The sequence below is a fragment of the Ranitomeya imitator genome, chromosome 2 (assembly GCF_032444005.1).
Source record: "Ranitomeya imitator isolate aRanImi1 chromosome 2, aRanImi1.pri, whole genome shotgun sequence".
Classification (NCBI taxonomy): Eukaryota; Metazoa; Chordata; class Amphibia; order Anura; family Dendrobatidae; genus Ranitomeya; species Ranitomeya imitator.
This window is the reverse complement of record NC_091283.1, coordinates 95,004,474-95,029,282: the sequence shown is the minus strand read 5'-3', so window position 1 is coordinate 95,029,282 and position 24,809 is coordinate 95,004,474. Positions and strand designations below refer to the sequence as shown.

The 24,809-nt window shown below is 45.8% G+C and overlaps 1 protein-coding gene across 3 annotated transcripts in view; it reads right to left on the bottom strand.

Moving 5' to 3' along the window:
• AFF2 (ALF transcription elongation factor 2) overlaps nucleotides 1-24,809 on the bottom strand; it is a 792,369-nt gene that overhangs the window by 318,055 nt on the left and 449,505 nt on the right. For all 3 annotated transcript variants that reach the window (XM_069747042.1, XM_069747043.1, XM_069747044.1), the window contains 3 exons: nucleotides 22,392-22,478; nucleotides 21,456-21,492; nucleotides 7,100-7,151 (listed from right to left, as the gene is read on the bottom strand). In XM_069747042.1, the coding sequence (XP_069603143.1) occupies nucleotides 7,100-7,151; nucleotides 21,456-21,492; nucleotides 22,392-22,478 (176 nt within the window). The remainder of the gene's footprint in view (nucleotides 1-7,099; nucleotides 7,152-21,455; nucleotides 21,493-22,391; nucleotides 22,479-24,809) is intronic.

The window sequence follows — 24,809 nt, the reverse complement described above, 5'->3', positions numbered from 1 at the left end:
TATGATTATCAGCAAATCGTGTCTACAGCCAAAAATTCTGATATGAAGGCATCAGCAGCATTCACTGTAAATTATAAATTGGTGATAATTAGTATTAATATAATCTGTATATAAGCTTCAACAAAATCACGGACGCCTTACATCTCTTTTACTGAAAGGGCAAAAAAGTGGCTTAATTTTATGGACTGTCCTGGAAATTCTGGATGGATGGCAACCCTGATAGGTTCGGGTGTAAAAGACAGACATCACATCTATCAACTATGGAACATTCTGTGAAATAAATGTTAGAGATGAGAAGGATTCTAATTCTTCTACTTTGGTTTCTCAACTACAACCTTCCAATGTATTCTGTATGCTACAGGCTCCAAACACCAGCGAGAATAGCAAAATGTTTGCATGTTGATAACTATACAGGGGAAGTTGCCCCCAAAATGCCCCCTTCTCTGCAAAACTGTGTGACGCTGTGCCCCACATACTCCTTGCAAAAGCTATCTGCTACATTTCCGAGATCCCAGCATCAACAGAATTATGTACAGAGAAAAGAGTAGCGAATCAACCAGATTTTGACTCTGTTAGCACGTTTCTTCCCAGAGAAATTATTCAGACCATGGAGTATAATAAACATACAAAAAGTAGAAAAAATCCTCATAATTATCTCATCGCTCACTTCTTTGCCCCCTCTGTTCCTCACTGTCACCTGTCCGGTATCCTTAGCATTTCTGATACCTGCCACTCGTGCTGAAATTCCCAGGTGTCTCACAGTGAGCAGGGACTTAAGGTACCGTCACACTTAGCGACGCTGCAGCGATACCGACAACGATCCGGATCGCTGCAGCGTCGCTGTTTGGTCGCTGGAGAGCTGTCACACAGACCGCTCTCCAGCGACCAACGATGCCGGTAACCAGGGTAAACACCGGGTAACTAAGCGCAGGGCCGCGCTTAGTAACCCGATGTTTACCCTGGTTACCATCCTTAAAGTAAAAAAAACAAACACTACATACTTACCTACAGCCGTCTGTCCTCCAGCGCTGTGCTCTGCACTCCTCCTGTACGGTCTGTGTGAGCACAGCGGCCGGAAAGCAGAGCGGTGACGTCACCGCTCTGCTTTCCGGCTGACCGACGCTCACAGCCAGTACAGGAGGAGTGCAGAGCACAGCGCTGGAGGACAGACGGCTGTAGGTAAGTATGTAGTGTTTGGTTTTTTTTACTTTTAGGATGGTAACCAGGGTAAACATCGGGTTACTAAGCGCGGCCCTGAGCTTAGTTACCCGATGTTTACCCTGGTTACCAGTGAAGACATCGCTGAATCTGTGTCACACACGCCGATTCAGCGATGTCTGCGGGGAGTCCAGCAACCAAATAAAGTTCTGGACTTTCTTCCCCGACCAGCGACAGCACAGCAGGGGCCTGATCGCTGCTGCCTGTCACACTGGACGATATCGCTAGCCAGGACGCTGCAACGTCACGGATTGCTAGCGATATCGTCTAGTGTGACGGTACCTTTACAGTTTTCACGAGGTCCTCAAACTATCTGGGTAAGTGTGAAAGGTCATGACATCATGACGTGCATCGTGACCTTACACACACATGCGCAGAACCGGATTTCCGCGCAAGCAGTGAGGACCCAGAAAAATGGCAGCCGCTTGCTGAATCCTCACGGAAACAAATTACAGCTAAATTTCAAGGGTAAGAGTAACTAGGAGTAATGGGACAATTGGTGATCAGCTAATCATTGGGGTTGTGTCAAGAGTAGTCATAGTTGTCCACTTTGGACAAGACCTTTCAAACGTTAATGTTTTGCTGCAATTGACAATTTTGCAAGTTACTTAAGCCTAATTCTAAAAAAAGAATATGTAAAGGGAAAAAATAGATGTGACAGCACAGAGCAGAAATATACAATATCAGCACTTGGCATACCGAAAATCTCACAAATTCTACACATGTAGAAATAAAGTGCATAAAACAGCAGGAATAAAAGGCAAGACTCTGCAAATGATACTGTGATCAGCTGTGGCACATCTCTGCTCCTTCTTAATAATTAAGATTAGCAGACTAGATATATCAGTTGGTAATTATCTGGAACCACAACGTGTGTTTTCAAGGATTAGAGATTATTCGGCTAGTGGTCACATCCTATTACACAGTGTCTTCATTCTGCATGTATACCTTCTATGGCTAAGAAACTCATGTCTGGAAAAACATACAACAATGCTACAAAAAAAAAGTAGAAAAAAATAGCATAAAAATTGGCAAATGTTTCATAAAATTTAGACCAACATTTCGTAGTAAGTTTGGTGGCACCTACTAGACATGTCAGATATACGCCTTCACCTCAAGGCTGGCATATATGTATGCCAGTGCTTTAAGTTTGATGCAATTAATGTTTTTTGTGAGGAAAGGCTCATCTTTACTAAACTGTAAGTGCGAAGTCCGATTAGCAAATTATATAGAATGTGTACAATTCGTGTTCAAATCAGATAACATAAGGACAGCGCACTGACCAATTAAAGGGAAGGTGCCATCAAAAAAATTTTTTTTTTCAGAAATGGTAAAAATGTAAAGATATAATGATTACATTTTCTTAAAAATTTTTATCATTTGTTTATAATTTAGTAAAATATGAAAAATAATTTGAAAAGTTTTGGAATTTCCAAATGTAAAATGTAAAGATATAATGATTACATTTTCTTAAAAATTTTTATCATTTGTTTATAATTTAGTAAAATATGAAAAATAATTTGAAAAGTTTTGGAATTTCCACTTTTTAACACTAGGGGGAGCAGCTGCTGAAATTTCAGAAAAACCTAGTGTACAACTAGCTCACATTACTGCACTGCAGTAATTATGGGCGGAGTCTGCTGACCTGTGTGATGTCTCCTCTCCTCCCCTTCTGGGTGTTTGCTAAGGGATTAGAGAGGATGATATTCAGGAACCAAATGAGCAGCCATTTTGTTGGTGACTGCAGAGTATGGCTGCCGTCACACTAGCAGTAATTGATCAGTATTTTACATCAGTATTTGTAGCCAAAACCAGGAGTGGAACAATTAGAGGAAAAGTATAATAGAAACACATGCACCACTTCTGTATTTATCACCCACTCCTGGTTTTGGCTTACAAATACTGAGGTAAAATACTGACCAAATACTGATATTGTGACGGCAGCCTTATACTGACAACTAGACAGTCACCAAGGATGGCAGGCAGCAAAAGGATTCTGGGAGATATGTGGTGGAGGGAGCAGGGTGACAGCAGCACAGAGTATTTCAGGAGAGCAGTGTGCTGGTCTATAGGTGCCCCCTGTTTGGTGCGCGGAGCAGCCAGGGATTGTACATAGAGCGCTGTCTTTTATACACATGGATGGACAATCTGCTTGTCTGCTCCACAGAAATCCAGGAAACATTTCTGCGGATTGATGGCCTGGTCTGATCCAGACTTTGCATACAGACACCATTCCCCTCCTCAGATCCTGTCTTCCCCATCCTGTCCTGGCAATGTGTGAAAGCGAGGTGACAGGCGCAGTCTGGGGTGACGCTGGGAAGGAAATGCAGCCATATAGTAACGACAAAAATGAGACCCCTCTCTTCAGCTACCTCACCAGCCTTCACCTGACTACACCTAACTGGAGGTCACGCTGTCCCCTCTATTACCCCAGACCCGCGTGCAGGTGCTCAGCCAGAACCACCATAGAATGGGTCCGCTTTCTGAAGATAATACTGCCATAGTGTTCTCACATAATACCGCCATATAGATCACACACAATACTATCAAATAGATCACACAATACTGTCATACAGTTCTCACATAATACCACCATATAGATCACACATAATACCGCCAGTGTTCTCACATACCGCCATATAGATCACACATAATACCGCCAGTGTTCTCACATACCGCCATATAGATCACACATAATACCGCCAGTGTTCTCACATACCACCATATAGATCACACATAATACCGCCAGTGTTCTCACATACCGCCATATAGATCACACATAATACCGCCAGTGTTCTCACATACCACCATATGCTTCTCACATAATACCGCCATATAGATCACCCATAATGCCGCCACATAGATCTCACATGTATTGTAAATAAAGACTCGGCCTGAATAAAGTCCTTTATTAATCTTTTTTATACCATACCGAACGCATAATCCTCGACTCCCTCATCTCCCACAACAAAAATAATAAACCACAATGGGGAAAGATACGCAGGGGGGAGAGGAGTGCATAGGAGAGGATTAGATACTGACTGCTGAGCCGTGTATCTAATCCTGTCCTGTGTGATACTGTGCTGAGCAGTGTATCTAATCCTGTCCTGTGTGATACTGTGCTGCGCCGTGTATCTAATCCTATCTTGTGTGATACTGTACACAGGACAGGATTAGCTACACAGGACTAGATTAGCTACACAGGACAGAGGTAGCAGTGGTAGATGGTATATAGAGGCAGGCAGCAGTGGTAGATGGTATATAGAGGCAGGCAGCAGTGGTAGATGGTATATAGAGGCAGGCAGCAGTGGTAGATGGTATATAGAGGCAGGCAGCAGTGGTAGATGGTATATAGAGGCAGGCAGCAGTGGTAGATGGTATATAGAGGCAGGCAGCAGTGGTAGATGGTATATAGAGGCAGGCAGCAGTGGTAGATGGTAGAGGCAGGCAGCAGTGGTAGATGGTAGAGGCAGGCAGCAGTGGTAGGTGGTATACAGAGGCAGGTAGCGGTGCTATACAGAGGCAGGTAGCGGTGCTATACAGAGGCAGGCAGCAGTGGTAGATGGTATATAGAGGCAGGCAGCAGTGGTAGATGGTATATAGAGGCAGGCAGCAGTGGTAGATGGTATATAGAGGCAGGCAGCAGTGGTAGATGGTATATAGAGGCAGGCAGCAGTGGTAGATGGTATATAGAGGCAGGCAGCAGTGGTAGATGGTATATAGAGGCAGGCAGCAGTGGTAGGTGGTATATAGAGGCAGGTAGCGGTGCTATACAGAGGCAGGTAGCGGTGCTATACAGAGGCAGGCAGCAGTGGTAGATGGTATATAGAGGCAGGCAGTAGTGTTAGGTGGTATACAGAGGCAGGTAGCGGTGGTAGGGGGTGTATAGAGGCTGGTAGCAGTGGTAGGTGGTATATAGGGGCTGGTAGCAGTGGTAGGTGGTATATAGGGGCTGGTAGCAGTGGTAGGTGGTTATATAGGGGCTGGTAGCAGTGGTAGGTGGTATATAGAGGCAGGTAGCAGTGGTATATAGGGGCAGGTAGCAGTGGTATATAGGGGCAGGTAGCAGTGGTATATAGGGGCTGGTAGCAGTGGTAGGTGGTTATATAGGCGCTGGTAGCAGTGGTAGGTGGTATATAGAGGCAGGTAGCAGTGGTATATAGGGGCAGGTAGCAGTGGTATATAGGGGCTGGTAGCAATGGTATATAGGGGCAGGTAGCAGTGGTATATAGGGGCAGGTAGCAGTGGTATATAGGGGCAGGTAGCAGTGGTATATTGGGGCAGGTAGCAGTGGTATATAGGGGCAGGTAGCAGTGGTATATAGGGGCTGGTAGCAGTGGTATATAGGGGCAGGTAGCAGTGGTATATAGGGGCTGGTAGCAGTGGTATATAGGAGCAGGTAGCAGTGGTATATAGGGGCAGGTAGCAGTGGTATATAGGGGCTGGTAGCAGTGGTATATAGGGGCAGGTAGCAGTGGTATATAGGGGCAGGTAGCAGTGGTATATAGGGGCAGGTAGCAGTGGTATATAGGGGCAAGTAGCAGTGGTATATTGGGGCAGGTAGCAGTGGTATATAGGGGCAGGTAGCAGTGGTATATAGGGGCAGGTAGCAGTGGTATATAGGGGCTGTTAGCAGTGGTATATAGGGACAGGTAGCAGTGGTAGATGCATAAGAAAATAAAAACTCTGTACTTACCTTCAGTCCTCTTCCAGGAAGTGCTGAGTCCTGTTCAGGGCAGAGCAGTGTGACGATCTCCCTGCTCTGCTCTGAACAGGTCGGCAGTGAGCAGTGATTGCAGCCTGTGCTGTAATACTAAGTACAGGCTGCAATCACAGCTCCTGGCTGCAGATACTCACCCCGACCCTCGCTCCCAGCAGCAGCTTCTCCCTGGCAGCTCCTGCTATGATCGCACACACTGAGCTGTGTGTGCGATCACAGATCAAAATAAAAAACAAAATGGCCGCGATCTCATCTCACAGCTGTGACGTAGCAGCCCAGGGGGCGTGCCCAAGTCACAGCTGAGAGGCAGGAGAAGCGGTCGGAGCCCGACTGTTGGCTCCTATGCCCATGGCTGCCGTAAGTGAGGTGTGCAAGTGTCGTGCCCAGATACTTACACCCACACTAATGAAAATGGCGGCCTCCAGTGGCAAAAGTAAAAATGAATAAATAAAAAAGTATTAAAGTAGTACATTTACATTTGTATTAAAAATAATTGATTATATAATCAATACTAATACTAATCAAAACTAAAATTACGGCACCCTCCCTTTAAATTCAATAACATTCAGATGACATTTTTTCACAATGACCAAGTGCCTGAGAACAAAATTGCAGCTTATACCATTATTTCAGAAGAGACTTGCCTATTCAAGTCTATACGTGGGCAAAAAAATCAAAGTCCACATGAGTCATCCGTATTGCATCTGACTTTACGGATGCATTAACATTATTAACATATACATAATTGGTCATGTATCAAAACAGATGGAACAAACACAGATACAAAAAAATGGACACATGGATGAGACACAGAAGACAATTGCCCATTTTTCTGAATGAAAATTGGACAAAGTTTCATACACCCATTTGAAACATAAATAAGTGAAACATAAAAGAAATATGTTTATAAATGTGCCCGTAATTTTGTGATAGCATTTACAATATTTCTAGTATAATTATTCACAAAAGCCCCTTTTTCACAACTGCGAATTAAGGTGGAATGCATCATTGTCAACATATTTTATTATTTTGGAAATGTGATCCATAACAAAACAGCCACATTAATAAAGCTAATGGATCAAATTCCACTTGCCAGAAAGAAAGCGAGAATTCTATTGTGTGAACATAAGATTGACTATGATAACCAAGTAGGAAACTTACGACTTTTGTGGGATGGATTTCACAGCAGGTTTGTTTGTGACTTCACATCGTTCTATGGAGAAAAAGAAAAAAAAAACAAGTTATAAATATCTAGATTTCCCAACATTTCATGTATGTGTGGCAATGCAGAAACAGCAATTTTTCTAATTGTAGGAAAATGCATAACTGCCAAATACTTTATATATAATCATAACAAACAGAAATGATCTCATGGTGCATGACAAGCGAACAGCGAAGGGTCATCAAATGTCTTAGTTCTGCCTTGTGAGTCCATAAACAGATTATAAGCTCCAAAGTACAACTTTATCAGGCTACCAGGCCACGCTAGAAATCATCCTGACTTGTCATGAGTAAGACCATGCAGCAATGAATAGGACCTTTTCGACTCCGGGCTTGTAGAGGGTATATTCTCCTGCTCCGTGTAGTCTTGGATAAATCGAATTGTTTGCATGACGAACATGCTACAATACTTATGGGGGCACAAAGTTAGGTGTTAGAGCTTTTGTGCTCAGGGCTAAGAGCTATGTCTCGAATATAAATGTGGCCACATTTTTAATATACTCATTAAGGCTATGCGCCCACGTTGCAGAAATGCTGCGGAAATGTCTGCAGCATTTCCGCAACTCACTGCCACGGGTAAAACACAAGTGTTTTGCCAGCGTTTTTAGCTTGCAGAATGCTTGTGTTTTCGAAGCGATTTGAAGCATCGCTTGCAAAAGTGATTGACAGGTTGGTCACACTTGTCAAGCATAGTGCTTGACAAGTGTGACCAACTTTTTACTATTGATGCTGTCTATGCAGAATCAATAGTAAAAGATAGAATGTTAAAAATAATGAAATAATAAAAAAAAATATGGTTAGTCTCACCTTCCGACGGCCACAATCTCCTCAGCGGTGCTCCCGGTACGTTCCGTTCCCAGGGATGCTTTGCGCGAAGGACCTTTGTGACGTCACAGTCACGTGACCACAAGGTCATCACAGGTGATTTGCGCAATGCATCCCTGGGAACGAAACTCGCCGCGTGCACCGGTGTGAGGCAGGGGGACTCCAGGGGCCATCAGAAGCATATCCTTAATTTTTATTTTAATTCTTTTTGTTTACATGAATATGGATTCCAGGGCCTGAAGGAGAGTCTGTTCACCTGCAGACTCTGGGTACCATCCGCACATGAAGCGCTCACTTTGCGCATGGTGGGCATAGCCACATGCGTAAAGTGAGTGTTTCAATGCAATCCTATGGTGTCAGAATCGCCGCGATTCCGCAGAAATAATTAACATCCTGTGGATTTTACCGCTATACGATTCCGTACCGGGAAATTCGGCAACATGGGCACAGCAACTGCGGAATCCAATAGGATTGCATGGGAATGCTGTTTTTGAGCGTTTTCGCTGTGGCAAAAAACGTGGCAGAAACGCATAAGAAACACAACATGGGCACACAGCCTAAAGGTTATTTTCTTCAGGAGTGCACTGCTCCTGTGTCTATTGGCTTTCTGGTTACTGAGGGCAGTGAGCTTCTGAAGACTGACAGATAAGGCAGGCAGCACAGTCATGCCACTGGCCCGAACGGAGTATTCATTCAGGCTACTAACAAACGCAGCATTGGAGTAGAGCAAAAGAAATGAAGCTGTCCGGATCCAGTGATCTGTCCAGTTTCAGTGCAGTGTAAGGCGGCTACAAAACATAGAGCCTGAAAATGGGTCGTGCTTAGTGATGAGCGGATATACTCGTTACTCGAGATTTCCCGAGCACGCTCGGGTGTCCTCTGATTATTTTTTAGTGCTCGGAGATTTAGTTTTCATCGCCGCAGCTGAATGATTTACATTTATTAGCCAGCATAAGTACAAGCAACCAGGCAACCCCCACATGTACTTATGCTGGCTAACAGATGTAAATCATTCAGCTGCGGCACTGAAAACTAAATCTAATGTTACAAATAATAATAAAAAAAAAGGTTATTCTCACCCTCCGTCGTCGCGTCCTCTCCTTGGCAGTGCAAGCGGCAGGTTCCGGGGGCCAAGGATGGTATGCTAGAAGGACCTTCCATGACGTCACGGTCATGTTACCGTGACGTCATCACAGGACCTGCACTCATCCAACCCTAGGACCGGAAGCTGCTGAGTGCACCGCACACAGGCGACAGGACTACAAGGGCTCCCTCGGAAGGTGAGTATATGTTTATTTTTTATTTTAACTCTTTCTTAACCTGTTACATACGTGTCTGGGCAATATACTACGTGGCTGGGCAATATACTACGTGACTCGGCAGTATACTACGTGGCTGTGCTGTATACTACGTGACTGGCCAATTTACTACGTGACTGGGCAATAAACTACGTGACTGGGCAATATACTACGTGACTGGGCAATATACTACGTGTCTGTGCTGTATACTACGTGGCTCTGTGCTGTATACTACGTCACTGTGCAATATACTACGTAGCTGGGCAATATACTACGTGACTGGGCAATATACTACGTGGCTGGGCAATATACTACGTCGCTGGGCAATATACTACGTGGCTGGGAAATATACTACGTGGTTGGGCAATATACTACGTGGCTGGGCAATATACTACGTGGCTGGGCAATATACTACGTGGCTGGGCAATATACTACGTGGGCTGTGCAATATACTACGTGGACATGCATATTCTAGAATATATATATATATATATATATTGTAGCATGGCTAAAGGGTGTGTAGTCGACGGGAGGTATGTGCCACATAAGTGCCTTGTTGCTGTAATGTAGCCCGGAATATTGCGTTGTTTTATATAACCATATATTTGTGTTTCAGGACCTGTGGTGATGTCAGACCACATGGCTAATCATGTGTTAGATTACTGGGTGTGGTTAGTCCTATATAAGACAGGCTAATCCTTTACACAGCAGATATGTGTGGAGGTGAAACCCTCCTGAGTGTGTTCGGCTTCAGGACTGAGCCGGATGAACTGGACCCTTGTTTTCCTTTGCCTGAACTAAAGGCTATTTTGCTTTCTGTTGTTTTGCCACATGGTTTATGAAGCAATAAACCCAGTGAACTTTAAAGGAACACGTCTCCTGAGTGTCAGCCGTCGCAGCTGAGTGAGTGAAATCGCTACAATTGGTGGAGACCTGCGAGCAGCGTTCCCAGCGGAGACGTGAGTTTATTTTTGAATGTCCTGGGTCAAGGCTGTTGCAAGCCAGCAAGCATTGCCGGAGAAAATGGAGGACCTGCTGAAACACTTGGTCCAGCAGGAGCAAAGGCAGCAAGAGACCAACAGGCTGTTGATGCAGCAGATACAACAGAGCCAGCAGCAGATACAACAGAACCAGCAGGAGCAACGGCAGCAGATGCAGCAAAGCCAGCAGGAGCAACGGCAGCAGTTACAACAGAGCCAGCAGGAGCATCAGCAGCAGATGCAGCTTCTGGCAACCGCCATCCAGGGCAAGGCGAGCGCCCCAACCCCAGGTTTGGCTGATGACACCCACGTCCGGAAGACGGTAAGACGCGCATTGCAGAAAATGACTCCCGGGGATGATGTTGAGGCCTTCCTGACGGTGTTTGAGAGGGTCGCTGAGAGGGAAAAACTTCCGCCAGAGCAGTGGGCAGAGGTACTTGCGCCATACCTGACGGGAGAACCCCAGAAGGCGTACTATGATTTGACCTTGCAGGATGCCAAAGAGTATCACAAATTGAAAGCCGAGATTCTCGCACGTCTGGGGGTGACACTGACTGTCAGGGCACAGCGAGTTCACTCCTGGGGCTATCACCGGGACAAACCACCTCGTTCCCAAATGTTTGATCTGTTGCACCTGGTCCAGAAATGGCTGCAGCCAGAGACCTCTGCGCCTGCACAGATGGTAGAACGGGTGATGATGGATCGGTTTGTCCATTCCCACCCGAGGCCTATACAGTCTTGGGTTGCCCAGGGTGATCCCCAGAATGCCGACGAGCTGATCGGACTGGTTGAGAGATACCAAGGGTTGGAAGGCTCCTTCGGGAGGCAGCCCATGCCGTACTGGGGGTCCCAGAGGGCAGCTGAGTCCCAAAAAGGGGTGGTGCGTCCAAGGTCACAAAGGGCGGGGGAGGTGGTGCCCAAGGTCCCCACGGGTGATGTTATTTGTTGGAGGTGCCACAAGCCAGGACATATAGCTGCCCGTTGTTCCCAAGCCACTGAGCAGATGGACTGCAGCATGGGACGCCGTTGTTCATACTATGCGTATCCAGTCTGTAGTGTGAACTCTCCATCCAACGAGGGACCTCAAGCGTGTCCCGTAAAGGTGAACGGTCAAGCAGTAACGGCACTGTTAGACTCGGGGAGCCTAGTGACCCTGGTGAGGGCCACTTTTCCTCTTCACCTGCTCCCAGGAAAGAAGGTCGGAGTGCGGTGCATACATGGTGATGCAAAGGACTACCCTATGGCCAGGGTGGACATTGAAACGGCATGTGGCACTGAATCCCACATGGTCGGCGTAGTTCAGGACTTGTTGCACCCTATAATTATTGGCCGGGATTTCTGTTTGTTTTGGGATTTGTGGGGAAAGGGTTCTGAGCTCCCTGGCAGGGAACCAGTGAACCCTGGAACGGTATCGCCACACCCAGAGGCAGACAGCTTTCCTTTTTGTGTTCTGGTTGGGGATGAGGAGGAAGTATCCCCTACATCTGACATTCTGGAGTTAGAGGTTACCGGTGAAAATTTTGGGACTGCCCAACATAGGGACCCCACTCTGAGGGAAGCCTTTAATAATGTCACAGTTATTGACGGGGTGGTACAGGAGCCGGGGGCAGACAAAAGATTTCCCCATTTTCTGTTGAGGGGGGAATTGTTGTACCGGGTCACGAAAATAAGGGAGGAGTTGGTAGAGCAGTTGATAGTGCCGGGTCCGTATAGACGGAAAGTGTTGGACATGGCCCATTCACACATCTTGGGTGGACACCTAGGGGTGGAAAAAACGCAGGAAAGGGTTGTGCAGAGGTTCTATTGGCCTGGGTGTCACCGGGAAATAGTGAACTATTGCAGGTCCTGCCCTACATGTCAGCTAACTGCTCCTACTCCTCATTTCCGGAACCCCCTTGTGCCACTGCCCATTATTGAGGTACCGTTCGAGAGAATTGCCATGGACTTGGTCGGTCCCTTAGTTAAATCAGCTCGGGGCCATCAGTATGTATTAGTCATCATGGACTATGCCACACGCTATCCTGAGGCAATTCCCTTGAGGAATTCTTCCTCAAAGAGCATAGCCCGCGAGTTGGTCCATGTCTTTTCCCGGACAGGTCTGCCAAAGGAGATCCTGACTGACCAGGGTACACCTTTCATGAGCAAGGTGATGAGGGAGTTATGCAAAGCCCTGAAGATCTCCCAGTTGAGGACCTCGGTGTACCATCCCCAGTCAGATGGTCTTGTTGAGAGGTTTAACAAGACTCTAAAGAGCATGCTGAGAAAAGCTATAGAGAAAGACGGTAGAGACTGGGATTGTCTCTTACCCTATCTGATGTTTTCCATTCGTGAAGTTCCACAGGCCTCCACAGGGTTCTCACCGTTTGAGCTTCTATATGGCCGACATCCACGAGGACTCCTGGATATAGCCAAGGAAACCTGGGAAGCCGAAGTCACGCCCCACAGAAGCGTCATTGAGCATGTGGCCCTGATGCAGCAGAGGATTGCAAAGGTGATGCCTATCGTGAAAGAACACCTTCTCCAAGCACAAGAAGCTCAAGCCAGGGTCTACAACCGGTCTGCAAGAGTGAGGCAGTTCAATCCGGGAGACCGAGTTCTGGTGTTAGTTCCAACGGTGGAAAGCAAGTTCTTGGCCAAATGGCAAGGGCCATATGAGGTTGTCGAGAAACTTGGTGAGGTAAATTATAAAATTCACCAACCAGGAAGACGGAAACCATTCCAAGTTTACCATGTCAACCTCATCAAGCCATGGCAAGATAGAGAGCCGACAGTAACTCCGTCATTATTAAGCAACCCAGAAGGTGAGGTTGGAGCGGTTACTATAGCAGAGACGCTATTGAAAACCCAGAAACAGCAGTGCCGGGAGTTACTCCAGAAAAACAGGGACCTGTTTTCAGAATTGCCAGGATACACGAAGGTCATAGAGCACGAGGTCCTAACAGAGCCCCATGTGCGGGTGAATGTGAAACCTTATCGTATTCCTGAGGCTCGTCGAGAAGTTATCTCCAAGGAAGTGGAGCGTATGTTGAGGCTTGGAGTCATTGAGGAATCCAAGAGCGGTTGGTCAAGCCCAATTGTCCTGGTCCCAAAACCTGATGGAGAGTGGAGGTTTTGCAACGACTATCGGAAGTTGAATGAGGTCTCCAAGTTCGACGCTTATCCCATGCCCCGTGTTGATGAGCTCATCGAAAGGCTTGGGCACGCCAGATATATATCCACCTTGGATCTGACAAAGGGGTATTGGCAGATCCCCATGGCGCAGGAAGCCAAGGAGAAGACAGCCTTTTCGACACCTGATGGATGCTTCCAGTATGCCCGGATGCCGTTTGGCCTACAGGGAGCTCCGGCGACCTTCCAGAGGGCTATGGATAGAGTCCTTGCACCCCATAAGGCCTACGCTGCTGCATACCTAGATGATATCGTCATCTTTAGCCCGGACTGGGAGAGTCATCTGGAGAAAGTCCAAGCGGTGTTGGATGCTATAAGAGAGGCCGGGTTTACTATAAACCCGAAGAAGTGTGCCTTGGGTAAAGAAGAAGCTAAGTACCTTGGATACATAGTGGGTCACGGAGAAATAAAACCCCAAATCAGTAAAGTGGAGGCAATTCAAACGTGGCCAAAACCAGTTTCCAAAAAGCAAGTTAAAGCCTTCCTGGGAATCGTGGGATATTACAGGAGGTTCATCCCAAACTTCGCCACGATGGCTGCGCCTCTGACTGACCTGCTAAAAGGGACAAAACCAGTAATGGTTAAGTGGTCCGAAGAAACAGAGTCAGCCTTCCAAGAAATGAAAAACGCTTTGTGTAAGCAACCCGTTCTGATGGCCCCAAACTTCAAGAAAGAGTTTATTCTTCAGACAGATGCCTCAGATGTTGGGGTGGGAGCAGTCCTTTCCCAAGAACTACATGGGGAGGAGCATCCTGTTCTCTATCTGAGTAGGAAGCTGTCCTCATCTGAAAAGAACTACTCAGTCGTTGAGAAGGAGTGCTTGGCCATAAAATGGGCAGTGGACACATTACGGTACTATCTGCTGGGACGTAAATTTAGACTGATATCCGACCATGCCCCACTTAGGTGGATGAGGGAAACGAAGGGTAGAAATGCTAGGGTCACCCGTTGGTTCTTACCCCTGCAGGACTTCAGTTTCCATGTGGAACATCGGGCCGGAAAGCTGCACGGTAATGCGGATGCCCTATCAAGAATCCCTTGTTTAGTGGGAGAAAGTGCCAAGCCCCACGGCTTTAGGCAGAGGGGGGAGGTATGTAGCATGGCTAAAGGGTGTGTAGTCGACGGGAGGTATGTGCCACATAAGTGCCTTGTTGCTGTAATGTAGCCCGGAATATTGCGTTGTTTTATATAACCATATATTTGTGTTTCAGGACCTGTGGTGATGTCAGACCACATGGCTAATCATGTGTTAGATTACTGGGTGTGGTTAGTCCTATATAAGACAGGCTAATCCTTTACACAGCAGATATGTGTGGAGGTGAAACCCTCCTGAGTGTGTTCGGCTTCAGGACTGAGCCGGATGAACTGGACCCTTGTTTTCCTTTGCCTGAACTAAAGGCTATTTTGCTTTCTGTTGTTTTGCCACATGGTTTATGAAGCAATAAACCCAGTGAACTTTAAAGGAACACGTCTCCTGAGTGTCAGCCGTCACAGCTGAGTGAGTGAAATCGCTACAATATATATATCTCAATGTCGCTGATATGAATGCCGCTTCGCTGATTGGTCACGCCCAGCCGCCGCACGCGACCAATCAGCCACATTGGCACGGGATTTAAATCCCGCTTCGCTGATTGGTAGCGCCCAGTCGGCGCGTGCGACCAATCAGCGACATTGGTGCGGGATTTGAATCCCGCTTCACTGATTGGTCACGCCTGCTGGGCACGACCAATCAGCGAAGTGGGATTTAAATCCTGCGCCAATGTCGCTGATTGGTCGCGCGCACCTACTGGGCACTACCAATCAGCGAAACGAGACCGCAATGCATGGACAAGTGCGTCGCGAGGAGCGGGAAAGGCCTGGGCTGCATCCGGGGGCCGACAGAAGGTGAGTATATATTGATTTTTTTTTTTTTTATTATTTTTAACATTAGATCTTTTTACTATTGATGCTGCATAGGCAGCATCAATAGTAAAAAGTTGGTCACTCAGGGTTAATAGCAGCGTGGTTTAAATCCCGCTTCACTGATTAGTCGCGCCGGCTGAGTGCGGCCAATCAGCGACATTGGCGCGGTATCTGAAACCCACTTCGCCTCAGCTGGGCGTGACCAATCAGCGCGCGACCAATCAGCGACATTGGCGCAGGATTTAAATCCCGATTCGCTGATTGGTAGCGCCCAATCAGCGAAGCAGGATTTAAATCCCGCGCCAATGTCACTGATTGGTCGCGCTCAGCCGGCGCGACTAATCAGTGAAGCGGGATTTAAATCCTGTGCCAATGTCGCTGATTGGTCGCGCGCACCTGCTGGGCGCGACCAATCAGCAAAGCAGGATTTAAATGCCGCGCCAATGTGGCTGCTTGCGATGCTCGGGTCCATGCATTGCGGTCTCGCGAGTAGTGTTGAGCATTCCGATACCGCAAGTATCGGCCGATACTTGCGGTATCGGAATTCCGATACCGAGATCCGATACTTTTGTGGTATCGGGTATCGGTATCGGTTCCATAGGGATGTGTAAAATAAAGAATTAAAATAAAAAATATTGATATATTCACCTCTCCGGCGGCCCCTGGACATCACGCTGGTAACCGGCAGGTTTCTTTGTTTAAAATGAGCGCCTTTAGGACTTGCAAATGACGTCGCAGCTTCTGAATGGTCGCGTGCTGCTCATGTGACCGCCACGCGACCAATCAGAAGCCGCAACGTCATTCTCATTCACTAAACTCCTAATTCTAGGAATTAAGGACCTGCGAATGACATCGCGGCTTCTGATTGGTCGCGTGGCGGTCACATGAGCGGCACGCGACCAATCAGAAGCCGCGACGTCATTCGCAGGTCCTAAACACGCTCATTTTAAATAAAGAAGCCTGCCGGTTACCAGCGTGATGTCCAGGGGCCGCCGGAGAGGTGAATATATCAATATTTTTTATTTTAATTCTTTATTTTACACATCCCTATGGATCCCAGGGCCTGAAGGAGAGTTTCCTCTCCTTCAGACCCTGGGAACCATCAGAATACCTTCCGATACTTGGTGTCCCATTGACTTGTATTGGTATCGGATATCGGTATCGGCGATATCCGATATTTTTCGGGTATCGGCCGATACTATCCGATACCGATACTTTCAATAATCGGACGGTATCGCTCAACACTACTCGCGAGATGATGACGTAGTGGTCTCGTGAGACCGCCACATCATCATCTCACGAGACCGCAATGCATGGACCCGAGTGTCACTAGCAGCGGGATAGGCCTGGGCTGAATCCGGAAAGTGAGAATACAGGGATTTTTGTGTTACACACCGTAAAATCCTTTTCTCCGAGTCGTTCATTGGGGGACACAGGACTGTGGGGTGTATGCTACTGCCGCCAGGAGGCTGACAAGAAGTAGACACAAAAAAAGTTAGCTCCTCCTCCATAGTATACACCTTGACACTGGCCCTGACAGCTCCAGTTTGGTGCACAAGCAGTAGGGGATAGAGAAAACAAAACAGCATTAGAACAAAGTCAACATGTCTAGAATAATACTACTGTCTGAACAACCCCATAGACAAAAAAACAAGATGAATAGGGAGGGAGCGGTGTCCCCCAATGAACGACTCGGAGAAAAGGATTTTACGGTGAGTAACACAAAAATCCCTGTTTCTCCATCGTCTCATTGGGGGACACAGGACTGTGGGATGTCCCAAAGCAGTCCCAGGGTGGGAAGAAGACTTATTGGAAAAAAAACCCTAGGCACTTACCGCCTATAGGTGTGATACCGTAGCCTGAAGAATTTTCCTTCCCAAACTTGCATCAGCAGAGGCCTGAGTGTGGATATTATAATGTTTAGAAAAGGTGTGCAGGCTGGACCAAGTTGCCGCTTTGCAAACCTGTTCTGCTGAAGCTTGGTGCCAAAGTGCCCAGGAAGCCCCTACCGCTCGAGTAGAGTGTGCCCTGATCCCAGCCGGGATGGCTGCACCCTTGATGTGACTCGTATCCATCTGGCTAAGGTCGACCTAGAGGCTGCGAGTCCCTTTTTATGACCCACAGGAAGAACAAACAGAACATCCGTCTGTCGAAAAGAAGCGGTCCGAGAAACGTATCTTCTCAGAGCTCTCACCAAATCCAGAGTATGGAGAGCTTTTTCCACATGGTGAGTTGGCGCAGGACAAAAAGAAGGCAAGACAATGTCCTCATTGATGTGGAATGAGGAAACTACCTTTGACAGAAAAGAAGGTGCTGGTCTTAGCACCACCTTATCCTGATGAAACTGTAGAAACGGCGCCTGGCAGGACAAGGCCGCCAGTTCCGACCCGCCTATAGGAAGTTATAGCTACCAGGAACAAACCCTTCCAAGAAAGATACGTTAAAGACGTCTTGGAGGGGCTCAAATGGAGCTTCCTGAAGAGCGCTCAAGACCAAGTTAAGGTCCCAAGCCTCTAGCGGAGCTCTGTGAGGGACCATGTGAGAGACTCCCTGCAGAAAGGTTCTTACTTGCGAATTGGTAGCGATCCGGCGCTGGAAAAGAACCGATAAGGCTGATATTTGCCTTCTAAGGGTACTGGGTGCGAGACCTGAGTCTAGACCAGATTGGAGAAAAGCTATAATATTAGGAATGGAGAACCGTAGAGGAGGAAGACCCTGCTTCCTGCACCATGAGAGAAAGACTTTCCAAGTGTGGTGGTAAATGCGCGCTGAAACTGTCTTTCGAGCATTAATCATAGTGAAAGCTACCTTTTGAGAAAAACCGGCCTGAGTCAGAATCCAAGATTCAATGGCCAGGCCGTCAAACGCAGGGCCTCTAAGTTCTGGTGGAATATCGGCCCCTGCGACAGAAGATCTGGCTGCATTGGTAGCTGTCAAGAAACCCCGGCAATCAGCTGAACTAGGTCTGTGTACCATGACCTCCGAGGCCAATCTGGGGCGACTAGAATTGCTGGAACTCCCTCTGTCTTGATCTTCTTACTACCTTTGGGAGCAGCGCCAGAGGGGGAAACAGATATGGAAGACGAAACTGGTTCCAAGATAGGACTAGTGCGTCTACGGCGAGTGCTCTTGGATCTCGATAATGAGCGACGAACCTGGGAACCTTGGCATTCCACCCGGAGGCCATTAGATCCACATCTGGGGTACCCCAGCGTTGGCATATCTGCCAAAAAACGTCGGGGTGAAGAGACCATTCCCCGGACGCAAGACCCTGTCGGCTCAGAAAGTCCGCTGCCCAGTTCTCCTTGCCTGGGATGTGAACTGCCGAGATCACGGAGTGGTTGTTCTCGGCCCAGCGGAGGACTTGGCTTACCTCGCGCATGGCCGACCTGCTGCAGGTGCCCCCTGATGATTTACGTAGGCCACAGCCGTAGCATTGTCTGATTGGATCCGGACCAGATTCTGCCCACTTTTTACAAAGCTCTGGTGCGAAAGGATACCTTGCACCTAGGGCCTTCTGGCCTAAGAAACGTTTATCCGGTCGCTCCATGTGGCGTTGGACTAAATCCTCAAACTCAGGATGAGTAGAAAACACCTTATGAGGTTGCTTGAATATCTTAAAGGATACCTTATGACCTGAAGGTAAGGTGGTAACATCCTCTACTCCCAAAGTCTGGTTAACGGCCTCAATGAGACTGTCAACTGATTCCTGATAATCAGGAGCTTCTAAATCAAAAGACCCTTCTGAGTCATAGTCCGAACAGTGTTCACTCAATTCCACAGGAGAGGGAGACCGAGAGATGGAATTCAAAGATGCTGATGCACCCGACGGACCGGGAGACGCTGAGTGGGTTCGTTTCCCCGGCGTCTGCCTAAAGGGAGCACGGCCCCTGCAGGCCGGAGGATCCTGAGAATCAAAGGATCTTTCCAAAACAGGCGGATGAATGTCCCTGACAGGGGCTTGGAGGGACTCAACCGCCTTTGTTAGAGACGCCATAGATTGCATTAAGGATATGACCCACTCAGGGGGTGATACCGTAGTCTCAGATACAGGCACACCCGGCAGGGTAGCAGGCGGGGTAGCAGGCGGGGGTTCCTGAGCGCGTTCAGAATCACAAGCCTCACAGAGATGGTTAATTTGCACATGCGGAAAAACAGCCCAACAGGTAATGCATGAGGTATACAGGACTGTGTGAGTCTTAGTTTTTCTAGACAAGATGACTCTATTGCTGCCACTGCTGCTATGCTCCGTATCCCCTTATGAGCTACTAGGTCTAGAACAAATACTGCTGTCAGGCTGAGGGAAGTAGCATTTACCCCAGTCCTGTGTCCCCGTATATTCTCCAACACTTGAACCATGCTTCTGGGCAAACAACCACACTTATGTACTGAATTACAGGGTGGATGTGCCTGAGAAAAAAGGGAGGGAGGAATTACCGTCGCATGGACCCGGAATAGGCTGAAGCAGGGGGCTAGATTTTCCTTTTTCCTGCACTCTCCCAGGAAAGCTGGGTGCACGCGACCGGAAGTAAATGCCGCCGATGGGGGCGGGACTTCCGCCCATGCCCCTGCTGAAAACTACAGGATCCATAAAGCAACAGGCCGAATCGAAAACCGGAAGAAGCCGATAGGGGCGGGACTTCCGCCCGTGTCTTTGCTTATGGGGAATAGTCCTGGAAACCAACACCACGCCGGGTGCAGCACCAACAGAACGCGCGATGAAGCAGGAGCCCCCCCTGCAGCCTCTTGACAACGCATGAGGTCAGAAAAAAACTCACATATAAATATATATATATATATATATATATATATATATATATATATATATATATATATATATATATACAGACGGTGCAGGCACCCTAACTCCTTACACCCTTCAGAAGGTGAGAAGAGGGACCGTCTGTCTCCTTTAAACACTGTAGTCAGTGCATTGGTGATGAAGTAACATAGTAACATAGTAACATAGTTAGTAAGGCCGAAAAAGACATTTGTCCATCCAGTTCAGCCTATATTCCATCATAATAAATCCCCTGATCTACGTCCTTCTACAGAAACTAATAATTGTATGATACAATATTGTTCTGCTCAAGGAAGACATCCAGGCCTCTCTTGAACCCCTCGACTGAGTTCGCCATCACCACCTCCTCAGGCAAGTGGAGGCTGCACGGGCAAAGTATGAATGCCTGTACAACCTAGGGTTCCGTTACCTCAGGGTGGTCAGGTTTTTAGTCCGGCAAACTAAGTCCCACGTCGCGGGAGAGCATACGTGGAGGCGACACTCCACGTGCTCGCCCGTTGTTGGTTTGGGGAGATTGGACCCCTTCAAAAGGGTCCGTCGCCCCTGTCTTATCTTCAGAGAAAAAAGAATCTGGGGAAACCCAGAGATGTGTCTCCTACGGACAATAAGCATAAACTGGAGCTGTCAGGGCCAGTGTCAAGGTGTATACTATGGAGGAGGAGCTAACTTTTTTTGTGTCTACTTAGTGTCAGCCTCCTGGCGGCAGTAGCATACACCCCACAGTCCTGTGTCCCCCAATGAGACGATGCAGAAATAATGATTTTTATTTTTTTTTATTATTTTTAACATTAGATCTTTTTACTATTGATGCTGCATAGGCAACATCAATAGTAAAAAGTTGAACACACGGGGTTAATAGCAGCTTTAGCGGAGTGCGCTACACCGCGGCATAACGCGGTGTAACGCAGCCATTAACCCTGTGTGAGCGCTGACCGGAGGGGAGTATATGGAGCGGGCACTAACTGCGGGGAGGAAGGAGCGGCCATTTTTCCGCCTGTTTTGCCGCGACCAATCAGCGATTTGGATTTCAATGACAGACAGAGGCCGCGACCAATGAATATCTGTGACAGAAAGACAGACAGAAAGACGGAAGTGACCCTTAGACAATCATATGTAGATATATATATATACACACAAACGTGTATATATATATAGAGAGAGAGAGAGAGAGAAAGCCGAGTAGAGAGGAGAAAACAGAAGAGGAAATAATAATAATAGGAGCAAATTCAGCTCATAATATTTCATGGTTCAAAAATAAGAATCTTGTAGAAAACTCATTGTGGGCATTACAATATGATTATGTAGGTGAAGAGAAGACGTACTTTGTATGCTGTATCCTGAGGTCAGATGTTGAGAGTCCTGTAAAAATAAACATAAATAAATCAAACAGTAATCCACATATCAGCTAGATATAAAGATTTAGGTCACATAGCCGGAGGCTTGTGCATTATCTCTCAGTATCAATCACATATTTAACCTTATCCAAAATTCATAAGACTGGAATGGGGATTAAACATTAAGCACAAATAAGATCTACAGTAAATGGACATTATTATATAAAATGGTAAAAATGCACTATTAGCACTTGGCTCAGGTTTAATCATTTTGGATACGAATTTCTGGCTCTTTTAGGTAAAGGTTTTTTTTCAATGAAATGCCATTTAGCAAATTTTAAAGTAAAAAAGTATCCTTCATTTTTATTTTGTTAGTTAGACAACTCCAAACCAATTCACATGGAGTGTTTTTTGTAATAAATGTAGAAATTGTGACGAAACAGTGATATTAATTCTATCTTGAATTCCCCAGTTCATTTCTTAAAAAAATCAAATTGGAAATGTCACAAAAGCAAAACTTTCAAATGCTATAAAAATACTGCTACTAAAGCTCATACATATATATAGGTTAGAGAAAAATGCATTCCCCCAAACGAGAGCAAGAAGAAGCAGAGTCAACTTCAACAAGCAGTAGCCTGCAGTGGTGGCCACTTTTTGACCTGTAGGTTTTAAAGATTTGGATTACTTATAAATTGTGAAATCTGGATCTCCTCAAACTTGTCAACACTCACATTAGACATGCTCTGACTCATTTTTATGACATATCAGAAGATTCTTATAGTAACAGTTCATGTGTTAGGACATTCACCAATGGTTAGAACTTGAGGGAAGTTTGTTCTTTGGACTTGATCTTCAGATCATATGAATAACAAGATTACATTGCTCAGAATTTACTATAGATTATTTAGACCAGTTGGGGCTTACCTTGCTAGGAATTGGGAATTTGGACTGCTCTGCTTTACATGGGGTGTGGATTCCAGTTAGAGGTGGGGGCCACAAATGAGTCATTTCCTGCAGAAGAAAGAGAAATTAGTTTAGCATAAAGTGATGGGTTTGACCTAAGCATCTCTACCACGCAACCAGAAAATTAATCCTTACAACGGTTGCCCTAATTTTTTTTATAGGACATTTGACCCAACACCTACCTCTGTAGCTCAAGTATTTATGATAGCTACAGTTCAGACATTTCTCATCGAAGACTCTATCATTAATTGAATGAAGATATTAAGAAGTATAACATTGAGTTTTCTTTTTGTTAATCCCCAAAAGACAGACATGAATGGTTCCCAGAAGAAAATGGCTATTACACAAACCTTTATTTCCCTGGAGATTTATTAAACTTATTGTAACCATTTCATGTGAAATGATTAAAGTTTTCCCAGTATATTCCAATTAAAATTTAAAATAGATCTTCAAAGAGACCACAGCACATCAGATATTTAGGCAATTCCCTCATTTTACAGAAAAAAAATGCCGGCATTTAACCGGCAAAGTACATGGATAAAGATCAAATACATAACCTCATTTTTTGTCATCAAGGTGATCAACAACATCCTAGAGCCTAATGAGTCCTAAAACATCCCTCTTACACATTTCAGGACACCACTGCTATAGATGATAGTTGAGAGCAATACTACAGATTTTGCCCTGGGATTCGAGATCCTCACGTTACATCTGTGGACATCCAGATGTTCTCCAGCGTACGAGCTGCTAGTAATAATATACGTTTTACTGCATTACTATTGTTTCCTTTTTCCTTTCTCACATATATCACTCTTCTTGTCCATCATCATCCGTCTATTGATTATCTCAGATGTTCTCCATAAGTTCCTAAAACACATTTTATTATTACTCCAAATTCCGCGAGAAGCATTTTCCAGTACTTTCAGACATGTACAAAGTGTTCTCTCATTTTAGTGTCAGTTGTGTCATTGCTTTTGATAAGGTAATATGCAGAAATTGTCAGGCTCTATGCTTGGAAAAATGATTTGTAAATTGCAGGGAAACAGTAACTAATATAGAATACCTAACATGACCTTGACAGGAGTGGTTGCAATAATGTCTCTAATAAGCAGATGCTAGAAACCGTTGTAATTTTTCATGTTTCACATTATTAGTTTGTTGTGAAATTAATTTATGGAACTTAATGAATGGACTTTCAAAGAAACACAGATCACAACTTTCTTTTTCCCATTCTACCTATTTTTAAAAAATTACAGTATACACAATGGAACATCTTTGAATAAAACCATTTATGACTTGAGCCTTGTAGCTACTGAGTTGAAGTCGATTTTGGAAGCCACAGTTTATTGTCCCATTACTGTATACAAATACCAAGGTTAATGAAGAGCGGCTTCATACAGCTACTCAACAGTCAAAGCATTTGCAAGGCAAGTCACCCAAGGATGGTCTCCGAACATAAGACTTCACCAAACATTATAAAAATATAACTTGGTGGGCTTCATTTAACAAAATATAGCCTAGCTAAAGGGAGCCTGTCAGCAGGGTTGTGAATAGTAACCTGCACATAGTGTCAGGTCAGCGCTGTTATACTGAATAAAATGACACCTTGGTTGATGATATCCGTCTTGTGGTTGCTTCTTAATCTTTATTTTCAGTTTTGTGTTAATGAGATTCTCAAGCCCTAAGGTGGGGCTGGGGCATATGGTGCTCTGATTAGGTATTCATCTGTATGGCTTCTGACAGGTCACTGATCCCTCACTGACCTGCCCCCTTGTTTGCATAATGAATATCAGTACATACTGAATAAAATAAAAACGATTCTGCAGGCAGGTGCCAGCCGTGGCACTTGCGCTGCAGCATAATCACATGTTTACTGTGCACTTAATTCCTTTTTCAGATTTATTGTATATACTCGAGTATAAGCTGACCCAAGTATATGCCGACCCCCCTAATTTTGCCACAAAAAACTGGGAAAACTTATGACTTCAGTATAAGTCTAGGGTGGGAAATGCAGCATCTACTGGAAAATGTCAAAAGTAAAAATAGATACCAATAAAAGTAAAATTAATTGAGACATCAGTGGGTTAAGTGTTTTTGAATATCCATATTGAATCAGGAGCCTCATATAATGCTCCATAAAGTTTATGATGGGCCCCATAAGATGCTCCATACTAAAATATGCCCCATATAATGCTCCAAAAATGTTAATTATGGCCCCATAAGATGCTCCATAAAGATATTTGCCCCATATAGTGCTGCACAAATGTTATGGCCCCATAAGATACTCAATACAGACATTTGCCCCATACAATGCTGCACAAACGCTAATTATGGCGCCATAAGATGCTCCATAAAGATATTTGCCCCATATAGTACTGC